This window comes from Balearica regulorum, chromosome 1, assembly GCF_011004875.1.
Source record: "Balearica regulorum gibbericeps isolate bBalReg1 chromosome 1, bBalReg1.pri, whole genome shotgun sequence".
NCBI classification, from domain to species: Eukaryota; Metazoa; Chordata; class Aves; order Gruiformes; family Gruidae; genus Balearica; species Balearica regulorum.
Window position 1 is genome coordinate 62,826,503 of NC_046184.1, and position 21,279 is coordinate 62,847,781.

A 21,279-nucleotide genomic window follows, 5' to 3' on the forward strand; every position below is an offset into this window, starting at 1 on the left:
ACACAAAACCAACCCACTGAAAAACTCCCACCTGCATTCACAGGGAAAAATGGACTGGAACAATAAAACACAATGGCAGTGCCTGTATGTCTTTGATAGCTGCCCCTCCCAGAAGCTGGAACAATCTTGCTGTAAACCAAGCAAATGAAAATGTAAATGCATGAGCAATCGTCTGGGGGATTCAGATGCTTCATGTCCTGTAGGCAAAGAAGGAAGGGGAAAAAGGTAGGAAAGCAAAAGAAGGCACCACTTTTAATATTTGCAATTATTATTGATCATGCTTTCCTCACCTGGAGCCTTTTTAATCCAGGAGAGACCTTACAGTTAAATATGCAATGTTGCCTGCATGGCAGTTTTAGCGCTGCCAGCAACATTTGCTTGTCCTCTGACCTCAGCGCAAACCGCTGCTTCAACTTCTCTGGCAGGAGGCAGCAGGCAGGGACAGCCTGCAGATTTTGGGGGTGCCAGCCAGAATGAATCCCGTAAACAGCTGCCTGCAGAAATCCAATATTTAAAATGGCAAACTCAAAAGTAGCATGGGATGGGGCAATATGCTGAACGCACCACCCAGAGCAGTCCTGAGAGTATGTATAAACACATTGGTGTATCAAAGGGGGATCAGGGGCTACTGGAGTGCTTACAAAACTATGTATTTGTTTAAATAGCTTGCTAATAAAATGAACATGAGGAAAATTATGGTAGTTTCACAAACTCAGTTCTGTTCTTCAGTATTGGTGAAAATCCAATTCCATTAGTTATTGGGCAAAAGCAAACAAAACACCACTGATGGAGGAGAAAAGTTGGATCTGTAGTAAGAATAAGTTTAGGTACTTCAGGTATTGATCTTCCCATTTTACAATACATTTCTCTGCCTCAAAAAATCAGAATTTAAATTATTTAAACAGAAAATAATGTAATATTTAATGGCAAATGCCTTTTCATGTGACATTATGCTACCATCTGACCTATTTTAACATTTCCCTCTATGCTGTACCTGTAGACCTACTTTCTCTTTCTCCTGCCCCATGCATAGCTTATTTCCTACTGGGCCAAACGGACAGCCAGTGGACATAGAAAATTGTGAGGCTGCTTTGATAATATTTTACTTTGGCCCTTCACACAGCCTATTTCATAAGATGCTCCATGTGATAAAAGGTCCCAAGGAACCAAGATCATCTCATAATGTCACTTTGAAAGACTCTGCAGCAATTCCCAGTGTCCTTGCCAAGATCCTTTTTCAATAAAATAGATTCCAACATTGACAGAAAAGCTTGGATTATTGCTGAGTGATAAAATGTCTACTGCTAGCCCTTACAGAGTCGGAACATTGCTCCCAACTCACTCCTTTTTCTGTAAACTACTTTAAGATGTCTGGATATGTCTTAAAAATTGCTGCACAAAACCTAATTTTATTCAATAGGCACCATCATCCAAAAATCGAAGTTATATAACATAAGAGATCTAAAAACATTGGGTCAAGATCCTCAAATAGTCACCACTCTATACCTTTAATGGAGCTACACTGAAGTAAACAACAGCTTGAAGGTCCAGACCAGCATTTTCAGGCTTGTTTACATGGGGGAGAGAGGAGATTCTGGGACAAAACATGGTTTGAATCTTAATAAAGTTAGACTAGAAAAAACTCCTATGGGAGCACACCCCTATCAATACAATAATTGCTGGGGAAGATGGTCACTTTTTTCCCCTGATGTAGTTTGTGTCATTCCAGAACTGCTGTGTCTGTGCAAGGGAGGTTTTTTGACGTTACTATAGCTGTTTAATTATACCAGTACAATTTTATCAGTGTGACTACAATAAATCCCCCTTCAAGACAAGCCTTCAGGTTTAGCCACAAAATTTAATGGAAGGAAAGAAAGATTCACAATCCCCAGGGTAATGGTGGCTCAGCTCATTCCACACTCCCCAAGCTAGGGGGGAAAAAAAAAATAGAACAGCTGAAAACAACTTCTTCCTCTCCAGTGGAGTACACTTTTGCCTATTGCCTGATGAAATCATACCCAGTTCACCAGCAGAAGGTCTGACATAAAGCAGACTCTCCAGGGAAAGAAGAGAGGTAGTTGAACAGAGAAAAAAGGGTAATTTGAAGATGGTGCCAAACCAACAAAGAAAAAGGAGATATTTTGTTCCCCTTTCTACTAATAAAACATAGTAGACTAAAATTGATCCCCAGACTAATAAGGTAGAGGAAAAACTAAAACCTATATATGACAAAACAATAAAAAAGTAATGAAGATATTTATGGAAGTACATAAAAACCTTGGAATGACGTAAAAATTGTCAGGTCATGTTACTGTTTTCAGCTCAACATGGATAAGAAAAACAGGGAGGAATAAAAATTAGAGCATGGAGGAAAGATAGCATAGGCCTGAAGGGGATGGAGAGAAGCAAGAGAAAGAAAATAAAGCCAGAGCAAATATTTAGGAGGGGAAAAAATAACAGCAAGAAGCATGAATACAAAGCCCACAAGACTTGTTGACAAGTTGTCAAAGTAAAAAGAATAAAATGGAACAAACCCCAGAGCCAACAAAGTGGTGGCACCATCAAAAGACAACAGGCAGCAATGGAATGGGAAGTACCTCTGTACATATTGGGAAAGTGGCAAAGATGACTGTTTCTAAGAAACTAAATAAGAGACATCCCCAATCCATTCTTGTGCAATGCCTAGGTGTCCTAAGGGCCAAAGGCTCCATGAGATCTTGTCTGAGGACTCCCCAGCATGGGGACAGAGGGTCTAACCAGCATCTGTCTCCCTCCTGGAGTTCCTAGCAAGGTGGGCTTGATGAGGGGACAGTCATGGATGCTCCAACCTGTGCTGGGGCTTTCAGAGAACTGGGACATGCAACAGGCTGCTGATTTGCAGTTTCTTCTCTGCATCCTTCTTCTCCAGCCCCCAGTGGGGGATATGTGGGGATAGGAAACCCCCTTTGCTTGTTGCTTCTCATGGCACATGAGAAGGCAGTCACAAGCTGGTTTTGGATTTCTCTAGGCTGCCACAAAGAAGGGTAAACCAGCAGTAGGGAGTCACCTGGAAAGGCAGTAACATAGCTCTCCTGTGAAGAGTCAGGCGACCAAGGAAGGCAGGAGAAGCTCCTGAGTTGCATTAATTTAAAGCTGATCTGCTTCAAAGCCTGCCAAGAAATGGAAGGGAGGTGGGCAAGGGACATTGGGAGATGATGCATTTTCGTCCCTCTTTGTAGAGCGGGAGGAAATGATTCAGGAACGTCATTGACAAAAATTGCCATGCATGGCACTGGAAACAGCAGTTCATAATCAGATAAATAGCTGGTGAAGTCAGGGACCACTAATAGCTCCTGGACGTTACATATTGTATGAATTCACTTCATGTTTGCATCAATACTTCCTGGTGCTGTAGGAAATTCTAATGAAAGCATTTAGTATGTACAGCAAAATTTTTCAAATAGAATTGGTATACTAAAATAACACCCAGATTTTTCAGCCTTTTAAAAGCCCTCAGCCTGCTTTTTCCCAAATGGTGGAAAGGAGTTAAAAATTACAAGATGGACTTTACAGTCTGTTAAGAAAATTAACTAATACAGACTCTGGTAGATGGTGAAGATGGCAGATCAGGGTGAAATTAAGCCTAGGTAACTAGTTTTTATAAGTGTGGGGTTCACTCAGAATATTTTCTCCCCTTGCCTTAAATTAGGATGACACAGTCTGGTATGCAGGTGCTGATCATAACACTGTTACATAATAAGAAGAGGCAATCTGTTTAGCAGTCCCATCCCAAGCCCCTTAAAAAATGATGATTTTAAGCATTAATTAGCTAAGAAGCAGGCAGTACAGATCAAAGATCACCCATGTTGCACATTAGGTGTAAAACGCTTCTCAGGCAGCACATTTTCAAAAGAAACTTCAGTTTTCAAATAATATTAACCTGGAGCTCACAAGGACTATGCTTTAGCAGCTAAGTGCTGCACTACCGATGTTCAGGGAAACAGGGGAACTAAGAAACACTTGCCCCTGGGAGCAAACAGAGGTGAAACCACCTCTCAGCCAAAGCTGCTACCTGCACAGGCAGAAGCAGACCAAGATTTAATCAGGTTCTTCAAATACTAAGATAGGGTACAAAGGTCTGCTCTGCTGCTTCCCTCGTCAGCCTTCAGAGCTGACACAATTCTGGCCAATCTCACAGAGCCTTTCTGCATCTGGCCAATGCCATGTTTGTGGAGCTGTACTGACCAGGGGATTTCCCTCTATACAAACACTAATTCAAACTGCCATGAGTACAGAAACAAGCATCAGGAACATGGGGCAGGTGACAGGCACTGTCCTTTGCTGCCTTGCCAAGTGCATATAAAATATCTGTCTCATTTGGTTAGATTTCACACTCTCTTTCCAGAGGTGTAAAAGATTACATCAGATCTTTGACTTACATTGGCTTGAACAGCTGCAGTAGAGTCATGGAGCAGTCATGGATGGAGGAAAGAAACTTGGAAAAAGCGCAGCAGGGAGCACATGCCTGCACCTCAGCCACCCCAGGGCAACGTCTGGATTCTCAGAGAAGAGACGGAGAGCTTTGTGTGCAGAAGAGTTTACCACTTGCATCAAAATTTTCCATCTAAGTGGCTTTGCCTGCACTGAGGGCTGGAACTGCGACATTTTGGTGGCCCTTTGAGTTTCTGTTTGTGAATACCTAGAGCATGAGTGTCCCTGGACCTGACCAGGACAGCAAGAGACTAGAGTTACAAATCAACAGCCACCACAGAGCAGACAAGCTCAAGTTGCATGGTTCTCATGGGAGGTCATAGTAAACACATAACATTTTGTCCATGGCTAAGAAGAGGTCATTAATGAATGCCTTCAACATTACTAGTACACTAAGCATTAATTCACAATGTTCCAGAGACCCAAGTAGAGTTGAAACATGCCAGAATTAAACTAGTCAACTAATTTACCATAAATTCTGCCTATAAACTACATCCCACAGGTCTCTGTATGCAGAATGTAGAAAGCCCCATAATGATCAGGCAGCCCACAAAAACTATTATTACAACTGTAACAATAACACTAGACTCCAATTCTCAAAACTGTGTGGTATGACACCTTTTGGGTAAATCTTTAGCCATCAGTCCCATAAAGGGCTATGTTTCTAAGACCAATTAACTCTAGAGAGAAGAGGAGAAACTGATGATGATATACCCATAAGTAATTCACAGGACTTGTTCCAGCAGCTTGATTTAACCATTGGAACTAACTAGAACCAATACCTGATTATGGTTAAGTGTGAGGAGTCAGATGGAGGTGTAGCATTGTACTGTGACCTTACATTTAGCCAGGAATATTGTTGGGTTGGGCTCTTTTAAAAGACAACTTCTAAAAAATAGGTTACTATTAACAAATTCTGAAAGCGTTAATTAAGAAAAAAAGTTTAACTTCAGAATATTAAGATTCTCCTATTGTTCAGTCAATTTTTGAGATAATCTTTTCTATTTCAGAGAGAATGGCTAGCACATTACACAGAGGAACAATAAAATTGTCTACATGCAAAGTGCTGTCAAAAGAGAGGGTGGGGAGGGGGAAGACGCATTTTTCTCCCCATTAACTTCTTTCAGCTACAATAGACCTAAGTGTTTATGTGTACCAACAGCAGTTAAAATATTTTTCAGGCACAAATGCAATTGTTTCTTTTACAGCTCTGATTCAGCAAGGTAGATAAAACTTCTGCCTAACTTGAAGCATGTTGAGTAACACCATTGACTTTAATGGGATTACTCATGTGCTCAAAGTTAGGCACATGTTTCAGGGTTCTGCTGTACTGTATCCACAGCTTGCAGGTATTTCAAAGGAAAAGAGATAACTCTAATTCACAATAGCAATTCTGGGGCTGATCAACAATCCTATAGAGTCAAAGGACCTTATCAAGACACATAAATGAGGAAACACAGTGAGGAGAAAAAAAAATCTTGACAGAACATGAAAGACTTGACTCTGGCCATAAACGTGTATTGCTCTTTAAGAAAACAAAAATCTAGGAAGTGAGGCTACCAAAAATCTTTATCAGTTTAAATGTGAAACAGAAATTATAAAGAGCTATAGATCAGAAATAGGAAGCCTGTTCTTCTTCCTTCTCCCCTATCCTTGCTCAGGCATGATTTTTCTCTAGCTGAAATATGAAAAGTAAATTGTTTAAAATATCAAAATAAAGGAAGGACCACAGGAGAGGTAGTAAGTCCTTTATAACCCCAGTGTAAAAGAGGAAATCAAACAGGATAAGATTGTTTCATAAAACTAAATTATTTCTTTACATGAGCCTTCAGAGACAAAGATGAGAATACCTGTCCTGGGATTAGTCTTTCCACATAAAGCAGAATAAGGCTTGAAACAGAGAGGTTAAAAAAAAGTTTCTGAAATTAAAATGGCAATAAAGAGACTGTTTCTTTGGGTAAATTAACTGCATGATGAAGACATCAGCAGTTCCTGGCAGGAGGAGATCCTGCCCCTATCGTTCACCCTGAGGTGCTTGAGGAAGGCAGAAGGAAGGATAAGGCTTTGAGAAAAGTTTCAGATGCCCAAATCCCAGAAACGCATGCCCCTCTTCTGTCCACAAAAAGGGAAAGCCTCAAACCTCCACAGTGACCAACCAGTGTGCCTCAGCTCTGATGCAGAGGCCAGGAGCAGCAGCAAGAAAAGCCTGTTTCTGGTCCACAACTGTTTGATTATGGACTCAACTGCAGAAATGCTAACTAGTGCCGTCTGCAGCGACATTTTTTTGGGAGAGGAGAAGTCAAGCGTTAAGACAGAACCAACTCTGGCTGCATAGACTTGTGAAAAGCTGTCAGCTGCCAGTGTAGCTTACAATCACAGCTCACCCCTGGACACATTTCAAGTTAGCGAGTGGCTCCATGATCTAGCCTAATCCTTTAAACTACCCAACCATTTAAGTGACCAGGCTTGATCTTGGTTCCAATAATGACTTCTTAGGAAATCATTTAAAGAATATTAGGAAGTCTTTAAGGAAAAAAAGCCCCACCACCCACAGATCAAACATCGAGTAATTCCACAGACACCTTAAGAAAAATCACTTCTCCTATTTTACGTTGCTTTCTGTGTATTACTTTAAAACATGCTGAAGTAACCCACTGCAAACCAAGATACTCTTTATATGGAAATGGAGCTCCATTCACATCTGCATTTTAACAAGATGCTTCAGCACCCGTTTCGGTGCCTGCCCCTTGACATGCTTTCTGTGTTACTGTGCTGATCCTGGGATGCTTATGCTGGAGCCCAGCAGAGGCTCAGTTTGGGTAGATTCAATTTGCTGATGGTGGTGGTTTTATTAGGGACTGAGAATGGCTTACAGCTGGATCTTGTAAGAAACGTTCTCATTAGTTTCTGCCCCCATCAGAAAATGCAGATTTTCAGCTCATTGACTCTCTTTGCCAATTCACAGCCTGACAACCCTAGGCTCAAACACCCTGATTGTCTTCTGTTTTTTAGAGGTGGTTGAATCCAAACTCCATCCTCTTGCTACTCCTAGACCCATCTCTTCATCTCAACTTTACTTTGTTCTTGTCCTTCTTAGCACTTATTCTGCTTCATAGTTGGTCAGACTTCTCACAGCAGGTCAAAGTTGAGAGTTCAAGTGAAGGAAGAATAATAGGGTTTGACCTGCTTTAAGCTATTTCAGACACAAAAGGACATGAAGGAGTGTCACCCTACAAATTGCACCCACTTTTAATCTTCTGATCTGACTCTTTGATTATACACACAGAGGTCTATGTTATGAACTCTTACACTCTTCCTGACATCCAAATGCATTGCTACAGTCGAAGGTAGACTAGGTTCATTCATCCCAGAGGCAATCACCTGCCCGCTTGGGGCTATATCATATTTTCTGTTCCTGGTGTGTTGTTGGGCCAAGAATATATTACTTATTTTGGCACTATCTTCCAACTCCAAACCAGCCATACAGGCTTACAGTGCTGTAAAGTCATAATGATGCAATCGCAGTAGAGTGATCAAATGCATACAAAGTGTGTATATAAAGTAAAATTAACTCAGTGCCTCTACAGCTCTGGTCATGTTGTAGCAGCTGCTTTTTCTGATTTCATAAAGTACACTCTCCTCCTTTACTTCTCCTCTTTGTTTTTCTGTCTGCTTATACCACCTATTTCTAATCAGTAGCTGTAACCTGAAATTGAAATGGAACAATTAGATATGGTACAGGTGAAAGTAAAGTGTCAAAACATCAAAGTTTATACAAAAAATAAGTCACATAAGTCACTGATTTCCACAGAAACCGAGACTACTTTCCTGCAAAATTCTTACCATAAAAAGGAGAATGTTCAACACAAGTCTTAACATGTATCAATACATTGCTTTCCAAATAGGATATTTTTCACTTTTTATTTTTGGTAAGGAGAACCAGCACATATATTTTAGAGGAGGTATTTTTACAGAAGATACATCAAACTATAGCTGAACCAAAAACTACCATTCTGTTGCAGGATCTCTTCAAAAGTCACATCAGTGGCTTGGATTCCCCTGTTGAACAGAAATGCTCCAACTCTGCTTTTGCACCAAACCAGAGCTGTTTGTTTCTGCCTTGGCCTCCACCTTGGACCATCTCTGTATGAAAACAGACAGTTTTCACAGCACACACTCACAACTGAAGACTATTTCCATTGTCTCTCTCTATAAAAGAGTAATACCATCACCTCTCCTTTAGATCTGCACATGGAAGCGAAGAAAAAAATGCTTTTGTGACCTACAAAAGCCTTACTTGAAATAATTCTCTACGACTTGAGGCCTTTTGGAATGGAAGGGATATATTGTTTTGACTTGATTAAAGCTGAAAAGTTGATTTGACATCCTGTCGTCAAGGAAACCAATTCACACACAAAAGAAAACAGTTGTGATGGTATCATTCAGACTATTCAAGTGACCTTAGAAAGAAAAAAAGGCTTCAGTTCCAAAGATTTGTATTCAACTCACTTCATCACTGTAGAAATAAAGATCATTGCTCTTTATGCTTATTGGAAAGCAGTTTTCAATCTGGAAAAAGCAAAATGCCACATCTTCTTTCAACTGTCAGATCCAATACTTTGCTGGGACCATACACACAAACACACCTATCATTTATTGCCTATTTCAAAGAACCACAGAAAGAATCACACAGAAGACGTATAGGGAAGGAGAAGGAATTTCTTTAATTGACAGAAAGGTGATAAATACCCCCAGACACATACCACACTTACTGAACAGCAGCTCCCAAGCCAGGTTTTAAAAGATCCTTCTTCAACTACAAATAAAGCTTACCTCAAGCACAGCAATGTTTGAGCCCAGCTTTGTTTTCCTGAGAGATATAAAAAACTAGCATTTATTCTCTGCCAGCTTCCTAGATCCCTCACAAATTTAAGTTTTTCATGCACACAATCAATGGCTATGTATGAGTTATGCTCAAGCTGCTCACTCCTCCTACCTAGGGGATCCCAAGGATGCAGAACTGTCCTGGCTGACCACTTCCACCATCTTCCAGCTTTGCAGCCCATGCAAATCTCACAGAGGTTTCATACCCTAACAGCTGTGGGTAGACTGGAAAAATGAAACTTTCTATCTACCCGCTCACAAACTGTAATTATACAACTCTTTCTCCGATGACATAGCCTCTGCCTGGCCAAGTGAGCAGACAGACAACTAAATAGCAACTTGTCTCAAACTCAGCTTAGAAAAAAATAGGCATGATATTAATAAGGAGGGAAATACACTGAGGAATGAATGCCAGTGTTCTTACATTATTGTCATTTAAGGGCATCACACCAAAGGTCACGGAGATAATAAGCCTCAGTCATTTTCCATTTGTTACACAACATACAAATTGCCACAGTGTTAATGAATATCTTTCTCCATTCCTGCCCAGCCAAGACGCTGTACTATTTCATCTTAGACAAGTACCTAACCCTTGGAATTCATTATTTCCATCACTTCATCCTTAGGGCAGAGCATAAATGCCACAAGGCGGCTGTGACTGGAGCATCAAATGCTTCGTATGCCTGAGTCTGACTTCTTTCTGATAGAGTTTTTTTTTTGCTGGAAGAGCATATAAAGTATATGTATATAATTTATGATCAAACACGCACACACACACACACACACACACACATATTCATATATGTTCTCTTACAAGTGTCTTAAACCCCTTGCAGAAGACAGAAAAAAATTTTGACATTGTCTGTACTTTGTAACTATTGTTTGATACTTATATATTGAAATAAAAATTATGCTAGAAACACCAACTGACCACAACAATAGAAGCTACCATGAAATAAGTGCATTTCCACTTAAAATTATGACAACTGGAAAGCAGTTCTTGGAACAGAAATGACATTCACAGAAATGTGGAAGGGCTTGTATGAAGGGATATACTGCTTAAACCCTCTTTACTCCTAATAAACTGCTAAGATAGCACAGCTGAGCTATAGAGAGAGGAATGCCTCATTTCTAATCCGTACTTCATTGTATTTTAAGTTTAGGAATTTTGCATATATATAGATAGCAACAGCTGAACCAAATTCATACTATTTCATAAACTAGGTGAGGGTTTGGGGTTTTTTTTAAATGTTAAATTATTTCCACTGTTCACCATAAGTATAAAGAATATGCAGATGAAAAGAGAATATTGAAAGGCTAGTAGCTTTGTACAGTTCTGAAAAAGACTAAACTTTATGTTCCTAATTAAAATTAGAAAGAGAAGAATGAAGTCCAACACCAAATGCTGAACTAAAATAAGCCAAGATTACTTTCTGCACATAACCAAACAACCTCCACCTATGTCCCCCACACTGAAACACTGCAATCTGCAGTCTGATGAACATCTTATCTGGGCATTTTCTCCTCTCCCGCCCAACAAACCCAAACAGCAAGAGCCAGAAAAGAAAAAAGCTGATGGCACTGTTAAGCTTACCCACAAACAGGTCCATACTCTGTTATGAGTTTTGTATGGTTTTCCCAAAATCCCTGGATAAAAGAAAAATAACAAAGTATTTTAGAACAGTACTTAACAGAAACTCTATTATGCAGTGCTGCTAACACACCAAAGCTTTGAACCTCAACTGGGACAACCATGCATGATGTTAACTCATAACCTCACCTTTCTCTCATTGTCCATCTCTAACAGTAGAGTCTAGAAATGACTGAAAAAAATCCCAACCCCAAAAAAGACCTTTTCATGGAAAACCATGAAATATATTTTCATCAGGATTTTACACTCCAAAATATGTTACCATTTCATGATTTATTTTTTTAACTAATTTCACGATTGGGATCCTGACTCATAATTTTTTTCTGATATGTGTGTGGATAGAAAAACTGACAGAGAACTTAATGACCAAATAACTATATGACTTACTACACACAAGAGAAATACGGAAAATGTGGAAAGGTTGTCTTGTTTTGGTTTTAGTTCTCTTATTTAGGAAAAAAAACCCAAACCTGCAAAGTTGGAGTTTAGCACAAGGTAGTCACCTGGGACATTCTGCAGAACAGTAAGCAGATTTATTTTAACAAACTTTTAGAATTTTTACTGTGTTTCATTTTCATAATTGATGAAAACTGGTATCCATTTATATAAATAAACCTGCCACTATACTAAATTGTTAGCGTCCTAAATGAATTTAAATTGATTAATCTGAAAGAAGGTGTGTAAAACGTATCCCTAAAAGTGAATATAAAAAAAAAAAAATCTCTTTTAACAAAACCATGATATTTGAGAATCATACTGCATTGTGTTTGCAACTTGTCTATGGAAAAATAACACATCTGACTGCATTAATCTGCATTTATATTAATTCAAGAAAGACTATTGTGATTTATCTTCATTCTTCAGAGAAAATTCACTAACAAAGTAGAATACTTATGCCTCACATTGAATCTTTCTTATTTTTTTAATGACATACTGCAGAATATTAGCTAGAACAATATGAACTACTGTAAATACATTAACTGCAGACATAAATAAACAAGACTATATGTAATGTGTGTATGCTTTGGGAGCATTTTACCACGCTAAGCAAAAGAAAGTCTGGTAATCAGAAGTAGTTATCCTGCTTATCACCCAAATTAGCAAAGCACTTGCCATCACCTATAGTCCTCCTCTTATAGAATCCTTCAATTGGTTTTTATTCTTAATACAGTTGTGGCTTTGTTGGGTTTTTTTTTTTAATCCTAGACTTGCAATATCTACAGGACAATATATCTCTAGGTTAAGGGCAAGAACTTTAGGTTTTCCTTAAGCTACAGAAAGCTAAAACACTGGATGGTGTGTAAGAAAACACACTAAAGATAAAATTATGAAAGAGGTAGTTTAGATGATTCCCTGAAAAAACATATATTCTCACCTGAAAAATACTTTACTACTAAGGTAAACAGAAAAGCCTCATCCATTAAGCACACAAAAACTAAGGTAGACAAAGCCTTTGTGATACCATAAATACATACCGCTAACTCAAAAAGCCTTTTATCTGCAGACACCAAGGCAGGGGAAAAGGTACACATGCATTCACACCGACCTGCATTTTGCTACAGTGGTACTTCAGCAGTAGCAGGATTTCAGCCTACAATTGTTATGATTTCAGCATTACGAAGGTTGCCTACTGCCTTCCCCTGCTGATGCAAGGGGAAATCTTGGGGCCAAATTTCCCCCAGCGCTATTCTCCAAGCAGCCACCTAAGACTGCGTCAAGCAGGCTCAGCCCATTGGTGCACTCTGACCGCTTCGTCTGGGAGAGCGACTCCAACCTGCATAAGCACAGCTGACATTTACAGCTGTGCTGAGGTACCAGCGCAACACAGGGCACTGCTCGAGGTTACCGGGCAGAGTCGAACACGGGGTGCAAAGCGCTGCTGTATCACATGGTATCGGCTGTACAGGGCAGAGGGACTTCCAGTCTTGTGAGACGCTGCCAAGTCAGGTCTGCCCTCCAGCCCGCTTTCCTCCTAGCCTGAGTCTTCAGTGAGGACATCCCAAACTACAGCCTGAACCTTGCCTGCTAAGTTTTGCTTTGGATTGCGAGCACACACATAGGTATTGCACTTGCTGTATCCACCAGCTGCATTCCAGCGAGCCAGCAGGATATTAACACTTACAAGAAGCCTAGGCTTTAAATGATTCAGTGAAAAAGCCTTCCAGAAAGCCAGCTTCTTGGAAGCACTGCTCCTGGCTCACTACAGTAGAGGGGTCAGGCAGAACACGTCTCAAATCAGGCCTGTTAACCAATAACTGGTTTTCCACCTCCACGTCTCCTAAATGATTGCGCTGGCTTAAAATTAACCACACTTAGTCTTTCTTCCCCAAGTGAGACGTACAAGATGGGGGGAGGGAAGGTTGAAAAGAATCTGGGAGACAATGTGAGAAATCATCCTCAGGAGTAAAAAAAGTGCTTGTTCTCTACATTCCAGGATGCTTTCTCATGTCCTGTACTGCTGCACACACATACACACCGCTGCCTGTCTCTACTGTCCACCCCCCCCGGACCCACTGCTGTCCTGTCCCTCTCCAGGGGCACGTACAGTGCGGTGAGCGCCCCGGGGCAGGTCTCCTCAGGCTGCCTGGGAAATACGAGCAAACAGCACATGGGGAGCCCTGCCAGGCTGCGGTGACTGGAAGACAGGCAAGGCAGATGGAACACGTGCGCGGATTCCTAACAACCCAAGGCATGCCTTTCAGCTGGAGTCATAAGAAGGCATTTGTGTTTCTCCTCGATAGCCATGAGGAAGGAAAATGAACCTGTGATGGTCTCAGTACACAGTGAGGGGATACACCACATCCACATAGCTCTGCCAGTTTTGCAGCATCATCCCCGAACATGGCTTCCAGTAGACAGATACCTTGAAAACATCATCATCATCCTCCTCCTCCTCCTATGAGTCACGTTTGAAGCACAGCAAGTCTCTGAAGTGCTTCTGGTAACTTATTTACACTAGCTGAGGTCGGTCAGCTCTAAGGCTCATTATTGCAGGTTTGTCCAGGTTTATAATTGCATTTGTACTTAAGACTTACAGGATAACTAAGCACCTGCCCACCAGCAGCAACTGTTTTACAAGAAAAGAGAGGTAGAGACCTCTCTTTGACTCAAGATCACCCAGTGAGTAAACACGAGGAGAGGAAGCGAACTTAGAAATGGTGCCCGCTGACATGTACCCAGTGGCTTAAACAGCCTTAAGACACCAGCTATAATGAAGCAATGTGGGGCTTAGGAAGGGGATAATCAGGAAAAAATGGAAACGTGTATTCTGATTTTTTAGGGAAACTGAAATCAAAACAATGCATGGCATTAGGAGATGACACCATGTGCATCAGGAGGAACTGCAGCACTTTACACAGTCACTCGTAACAATTAAGTGTAAAAGCATAGTCAGTCCTGCTGTTCCAAGTCAGAAAAATCACTTGGCTTTTTCTTTGTTTGGAAGCTGCAGAATATGAATTGTCATCAACAACTCAGAAAAGGGTTGGAGCACGGGGGGAGTTGCTGCATGTGGCCCCTACAGTGAGGTAACCAGCCTGATGACAGCCCATTATCAAACAAGATAATGCAGGAGTATGAAAAGCTTCTTTCCCTGAAGAAAGCATATTTTACAGCATCTGGTACACCATGGAAACAGCAGCTCAAGTGGGCTGACTGCTGCACACCCAGAAGGCTTCTTTGTTTACATGGCTGGCGGTTGCCTCCCTACAGGGAATTTGCATTCCCCCCTTCCTCTGAGCGTGTATCATCAGCTGCATCTGTGGGTAGAACCACTTGCAAGGCCAAATCCTGCTCTCAGGGGTACAGGTGCAACCCTTATGGAAGGGAACAAGATTTGGGTCTGCATCAGTCAGAGCCAAGTCTGGCCGTTGCCAACCATCTATCCTGAGATATCGAGCATTGAGACTTCATCCTGAGCAGCACATATATGAAAGGGCTTTAGAAAGAACTCTGTTGGCTCAAGTATCCCCTTTCCTTTTTTCAATAGATTCTGTCACTGCAAGACAGATCCCTCGGCAATTTCCTCCTTGTTGCATATTCACCTTGCTAGTTCCTCACAGCAAGGAAAAATCTGCAGCAATGTCATCTTCCCTCCTTGCTGAAAATGGGTGTAGGCACTAAGCCAAAGTTTTCAGAAAGAGGCAACAGAATCGTGCATTTTGATTTTTGGGGTGTCTAACATGAGACATATCCAACGTGTTCTTATCAGTTGCTCAATACCTGCAGATCTCATGGCTGCAAATGGGGACTTAAGTGACTTTAAGCTTAAACTCAAGCTTAAAGTGATCCAGACTTCATGGAGGATGCTTTGCAACATTTTGGTTTGCTGCAGCTGGAAAACAAATCACAGAGTTTACAAACTTAGCTGCAGTCCCTAAGGGTCACTAGATAAAATGGTTCGAAGGGGCCCATATAGTTCGGATCCAGCAGATGCATGCTCCTTACAGTAGCTCAAAATTTGGACTCCAAAAAAGTGACTCAGAAGGCATGAGGGTAACCCTTGAATTTTGTAGTGTACTGAATGCTACAAAAGCTACTGAGCTGTGTGGAGAGCCATGTGGTGTGCCCAAAGTCCATTGCAAGTGGGAAACACTACCCATGCAAGAACGGTCAAGGGAAAAAGGCTTCTTTTGTTGCCCCTTTCTGAAAAGCATCACACATTACCTGATGTCAGTCACTTACCAAAACAGCCTGGATTCAAATCTGTGACTCAGAAGCCAAAGATGCCACATCCCATCATTAGTCCCATATGCGCTCCACCCTCACCACCCTGTAGTCAGACATGATGTTCTGTTTCACTGATATTAATAACCAAAGCATCATTGTTTGAGTGCACAACTCATATTAAGAGACAAAAAATCTATACAGTTATTTATGGTACATAATGACAATGAATGACATATATGGATCAGATTTTTAGTATTCAATGGGTTTCACAAGTCTTTTTTCCTTAGACCGCCTGGAAAAAAACCCCAACTGCTAATAACCTAGTACACAAATTGATTATTTTTTTTTAATACAAGCTAACATTTAATTAAAGCAACCTTGTATCAGACTGCAGCCCACTTTGAAGGAATGACCCCAGACTGTACATCATCTCCAGCATCCCCAGTAATAATCCTAGCGAAAACACTAGGATGCCAGCAGAAAAGAGGAAGAAAACAGCATGAACTTCTAACCAGCCTGATTCCGAGCCATGTACATAGTTTGTTTCCTTTGATCATTACCCTTAATGGCTGTCCTCTGTGTGTAATTTGGTTTAATTTATGTGTATGCCATTTCAGATTTTAAAAAACACATATAGCCCTTCCAAATTTATTAAAAGCAGCCTTCCTACCCTTAATAGTTATTAAGAGAGGTTAGTGTTATGTAATTAAGTTAATCCTCATCTGTAAAGGCTAATTAACTAAACACTAATTGAATCTGCATATGAAAATTCGGACAATGTGTTCTCATTACACAATTACAAAAAATTACCTGAACTAAATACCAAACAAATTTTTTCCTTCTACCTTTTCAGGTCTTTAATAAAAACTAAGTGGGCAGGTTTATTTCTGCGTGGTGTGTTAGCCCTGGCTGTCTGGAACAAGGAGCTGTCACATCAGCATTTGGAGAAACTGGTCCTTCCCTGAAAGATGGTTGTTTTCCCTCTTGCATGAGGTCTCCCTTTCACTCTGCCCTTACCCCATGCCTTTCATCACCCTCTTCTTCTGCTGTCTGTCACCGCCCTGATCAGAGAAGGCAGAGGCTCGTGGGATCAAGTCATATCACCCAAAGGGCCACATGGCATCAAGGTATCACCTCAACGGATCATATCACCCAAAAGGATCAGGTGGCATAATATGATTCAGTCATGCCAATTCACCAGCCCAAAACCTCCACGCAGCCAGCTCGAAGCCACCTGGGCAGTTTTGGCATTACAGAAGCAAGATACGTTTTGGATCCTTTTCAGCCTTTGCTTGAGACATTTACAGTTTAAAACAGTCAGGTTTCCAAGAGGGAATTATGAAAAGCACATCATCCTTTCTGGTATTTGCTGTCTCTCCCCATTAACCAGGTTAATGGCTGATTCTAATAGGTTGGTAACTGAAGAGTCGGCGGGAGGGAGGGGAAGCCAAGCAAGTAAATACAGAATTGCAAGCCTGACCTCAATAGCATGCAAGATTCCCCAGTGCGTGGAACACACACAGTCCTCAGATTTTCTCACAAACCCCACCATATGTTTTTAACATTTGAGTCGTAAGCACCAGCGCTGTGTAAGTGGCATGGCTGGACGGAGCAGCTGCAGCCAGTTAACAGTCCCTCACGCACCACTTCTGGCCCACTGGTAACAACTTGGCACCCTGCTTCACAGCAAATACCTAAAGGAATGATGGTCAGAGGAATGGGAAGTGGAATACATCCCGTGTTACCTTTCTTTGGGAAGATGATACATTTTCTAGGTGAGGGAATCATGCAAGATTCAACACCAAGCTGCGTGATGTGGTCGACACGCTGGAGGGAAGGGATTGCCATCCAGAGGGACCTTGACAGGCTGGAGAGGTGGGCCCATGCAAACCACATGAAGTTCAACAAGGCCAAGTGCAAGGTCCTGCACGTGGGTCGGCGCAATCCCAAGCACGACTATAGGCTGGGTGAGGAATGGATTGAAAGCAGCCCCGAGGAGAAGGACTTGGGGGTATTGATTCATGAGAAGCTCAACACGAGCCGGCAGTGTGCGCTTGCAGCCCAGAAAGCCAACCGTGTCCTGGGCTGCATCAAAAGAGGCGTGACCAGCAGGTCGAGGGAGGTGATCCTGCCCGTCTACTCGGCTCTTGTGAGACCCCACCTGGAGTACTGCATCCAGCTCTGGGGGCCCCAGTACAGGAGAGACATTGAGCTGTTGGAGGGAGTCCAGAGGAGGGCCACGAAGCTGACTGGAGGGATGGAGCACTTCTCCTGTGAAGACAGGCTGAGAGAGCTGGGATTGTTCAGCCTGGAGAAAAGAAGGCTCCGGGGAGATCCAATTGCGGTTTACCAGTTTCTGAAGGGGGCCTACAGGAAAGGTGGTGAGGGACTGTTTATGAGGGAGTGTAGTGACAGGACAAGGGGTAATGGGTTCAAGCTGAAGGAGGGTCGATTTAGATTAGATGTTAGAAAGAAATTCTTTACTATGAGGGTGGTGAGGCACTGGAACAGGTTGCCCAGAGAGGTTGTGGAGGCCCCATCCCTGGCAGTGTTTAAGGCCACGTTGGATGGGGCTTTGGGCAACGAGGTCTAGTGGAGGGTGTCCCTGCCCGCAGCAGGGGGGTTGGAACTAGATGATCTTTTGAGTTCCCTTCCAACCCAAACCATTCTATGATTCTATGTACACAGACTTGAGTAATGCATTTGGTCTGGTGGCAGGCAAACAGTCATCACACACAAAAGGATGAAGATCAGGCTAAAAATTGAGAGACAGTAAACATGCAAGCTGTAGGGAAATGAGTATGGACTGAGTTGAAAGAAAAAGTACAGGCATGAAAGAGGGAAGCCCATAGATTTCTCAAGGGTCAGTCTTTGGACAAACCTTGTTCAATGTTTTGAGGACTGACTGGCAGAGAAAGCAGACAGACTTCAGTGAAGTACATTCATGATTCTGGGTTGAAAGACAGATTCTTTCCTCAGCAGGCAGAGAGACTGAGATTGTCATATCAGAAGAACTGGATGACCTAAAGAACCTGAACAACTGCAACAGAGGAGAGTCTTCAGTTAAAAGCAAAGCTTCATGGTCTTAGAGTGACTATGTTAACCCCAAGAATTTCTGCAGTAGTAGATCATTGTTTGAAAATGACAGAGAAGGGAAAAACCTGGATGGACACATCAACCACAGGATAATGATGAAAAAGTATGACGGAAACTACAAATGTAGAATATCTGGGATATGCTTTCTCTGGAATGCTGCATGCAAATCTTATGAACCATGTTCAAAAGGAATGAATTAAAAATGGAACGAGTGGAGAAAAGGGTTACACGGATCCTCAGGGACCAGAAGGCCTGTCTTACAAGTAGTAATTAGGAGAGTACATTTTAGCAAACCAAAGGTTCATTTTACCAGACCAAAGGGAGGAGACATGCTTGCTGTCTATAAATGTACTGGGAGTAATCATCAGGGAAGGAAAAATATGTATTTAATGTAAAGGCCCACATTACTAAAAGATCAAATGAGTATAAACTGGCCATGGATAAATGTTGCTAGAAATTAGATGAAAGTTATTGACTATCAAAGTAGTAAGATTTTAGAACAGCCTCCTAGTCAGAATAGCAGGGCAAGAACCTCAAGGAGGGTTTTGAGGCACAGAAGATGTGGATACTTAGAAAAAAATGAAGCGCAGGATGAATAACCCTGCCCATCTATGCCAGTCCCTCAAGGTGTTACATAGCCACTTCCAGAGTAAGAGAGACTTTTCTCTAGTGGAAAAGATTTACTGCGCTTTCACATGTGCATGCTGCATTCACACTTCTAGTTGATTTACCTTAACTTTCCAAAGCATTCCCACATAGATACGGCCTCAGACATTAATTTGGCATACTGCAGTGAGATTCTCGCTTTCTTTTTGTCTTTCTATTTTCAATCTCATTTCACTTTACAAACTTCATTTCCACAACATCTCTGGGATGGTAAGTGCCCATCTGTCACAGGTGAGGAGTTGGAAGTACACAAGATTAAGCAATTTGCCAAATGCCACACAAGAAGTCAATGGTACAGCCAGAGACAAGTTGCAGGTTTCTCAGTCCTCCTTCTTGGTATCTTACAAAACTATTCCTTCTCTGCTACAGAAACACAGACAGTATATGAGATAGGAATATCAACAAATTCGATCTATTTCTGAGCTTTCAGACATATCACGTGCCTGAGGCTTCGGAAAAAGGCAAGAAGAAAACAACCATACATACACAGTTAACTCTAAAATACTTTAGAGGGAGGTTTCTCCCTCACCCAACTGTTAGCTTAAGATTCAATTACTCTTATCATAATATGCATAGCTACAAATGTAATTAGTCATAAAATTAGCCAGACCCTCAAATTATTCCAGCTGCTGTATTTGACTCCCTGATTCTTGCAATGATGAATTCTCCAGACTGATTACACTGGCTAAACCAATATTTCTTTTTATCTATTTAGAAGTTGCCTGCCATTAGCTTAGACCTTGTTTATATCTGCTGTAGAGCTATAATTGCAACCTTACTATTTTTATTAGGACTATTGTCTAGATAACACTTAAACCTGCTAGGCCTTTATTTTACTTAATAGTAAATGTCACAGAAGACACCTATTCAGGCTTCTAGGAACCTTTATGAAAACCACAAAACATGTCATTATGAAGACATGTACAAAGAGAAATACAATTTGTGCAATGTGTGTTCATGAAAGGCTCCATATGAGGTCTTACAGACTCACTGCAATTTCTGATCCTGTGATAAACATATATTTATAATAAGTCAAGAAACTAGAAAAAAGAGAAAGGAATGATGGATTTTTTTTTTTTTTACTAGAGTATGTAATTTCCACTAAATCTAAGTTGTCTTCTTTCCAAACTGAGTGCAATTCTCTCCTACACAATCTCTTCTTGTATGTAATTCCACTGGATTGCTAACCATCTTTGTTGCCTTTCTTAATATTACTACATCCTCAAATTACAACAGGAAAGCAGAGAATTACAGTGCTCTCTATAGGAGGGGATTCATTGCGCAAGAGAAGACCATTGCAGCGTGTATTTGCACTGTGTGCTCAATGTCTCTCAGATGGATTAGTGTAAGCATTCAGCACATCTTACTAATGGTGAATGAATTGTATTAGTTTTCTTTGCTGGCCTCCCTCAAGGGAAGCAAAGCAGTAATTGTATAATTTAAAGAAATGGAAACAACTTCTTGTAGGACAGAGAGACAGGCTAGCTAAATCTAAGGAAAAACATTTCAGGAGCACTCTGACAACACAGCACTGTTTTAAAGGACAACAAATTGGCATTTGGAGAAATGACAGTTAACTTCATTCCTAAGAAAGGGAGACAGGGACTTATTTTTTTCTCCAAGAAGTTTCTCCACTTCTGAAGAGTGTCCCCCCTCCTCCTCAGATCCATCAACAGCAGATTCCTTCAGATTATGAAAATACCATTTTTAAGGATAAAATATATTAAGTAATCCCATTGTGTAATAGTCTCTCTTAGGTGCCAACGAGTGGCACCTAAGTCTGCTATTTCAAAGCACACTTTGAAATAAGTACGGGGAAAATTACATGTCCACGTGCAACTCTT

General features: G+C 41.3%; 1 protein-coding gene across 2 annotated transcripts in view; it reads right to left on the minus strand.

The window, feature by feature from the left end:
- Positions 1 to 21,279, minus strand: part of TBXAS1 (thromboxane A synthase 1) — a 236,601-nt gene that overhangs the window by 144,802 nt on the left and 70,520 nt on the right. For both annotated transcript variants that reach the window (XR_012835788.1, XM_075755106.1), the window contains exon 3: positions 10,949 to 11,001. Coding sequence is in view for 1 of the 2 variants with exons in the window: in XM_075755106.1 (XP_075611221.1) it covers positions 10,949 to 11,001 (53 nt within the window). In the remaining variant the exon portion in view is untranslated. The remainder of the gene's footprint in view (positions 1 to 10,948; positions 11,002 to 21,279) is intronic.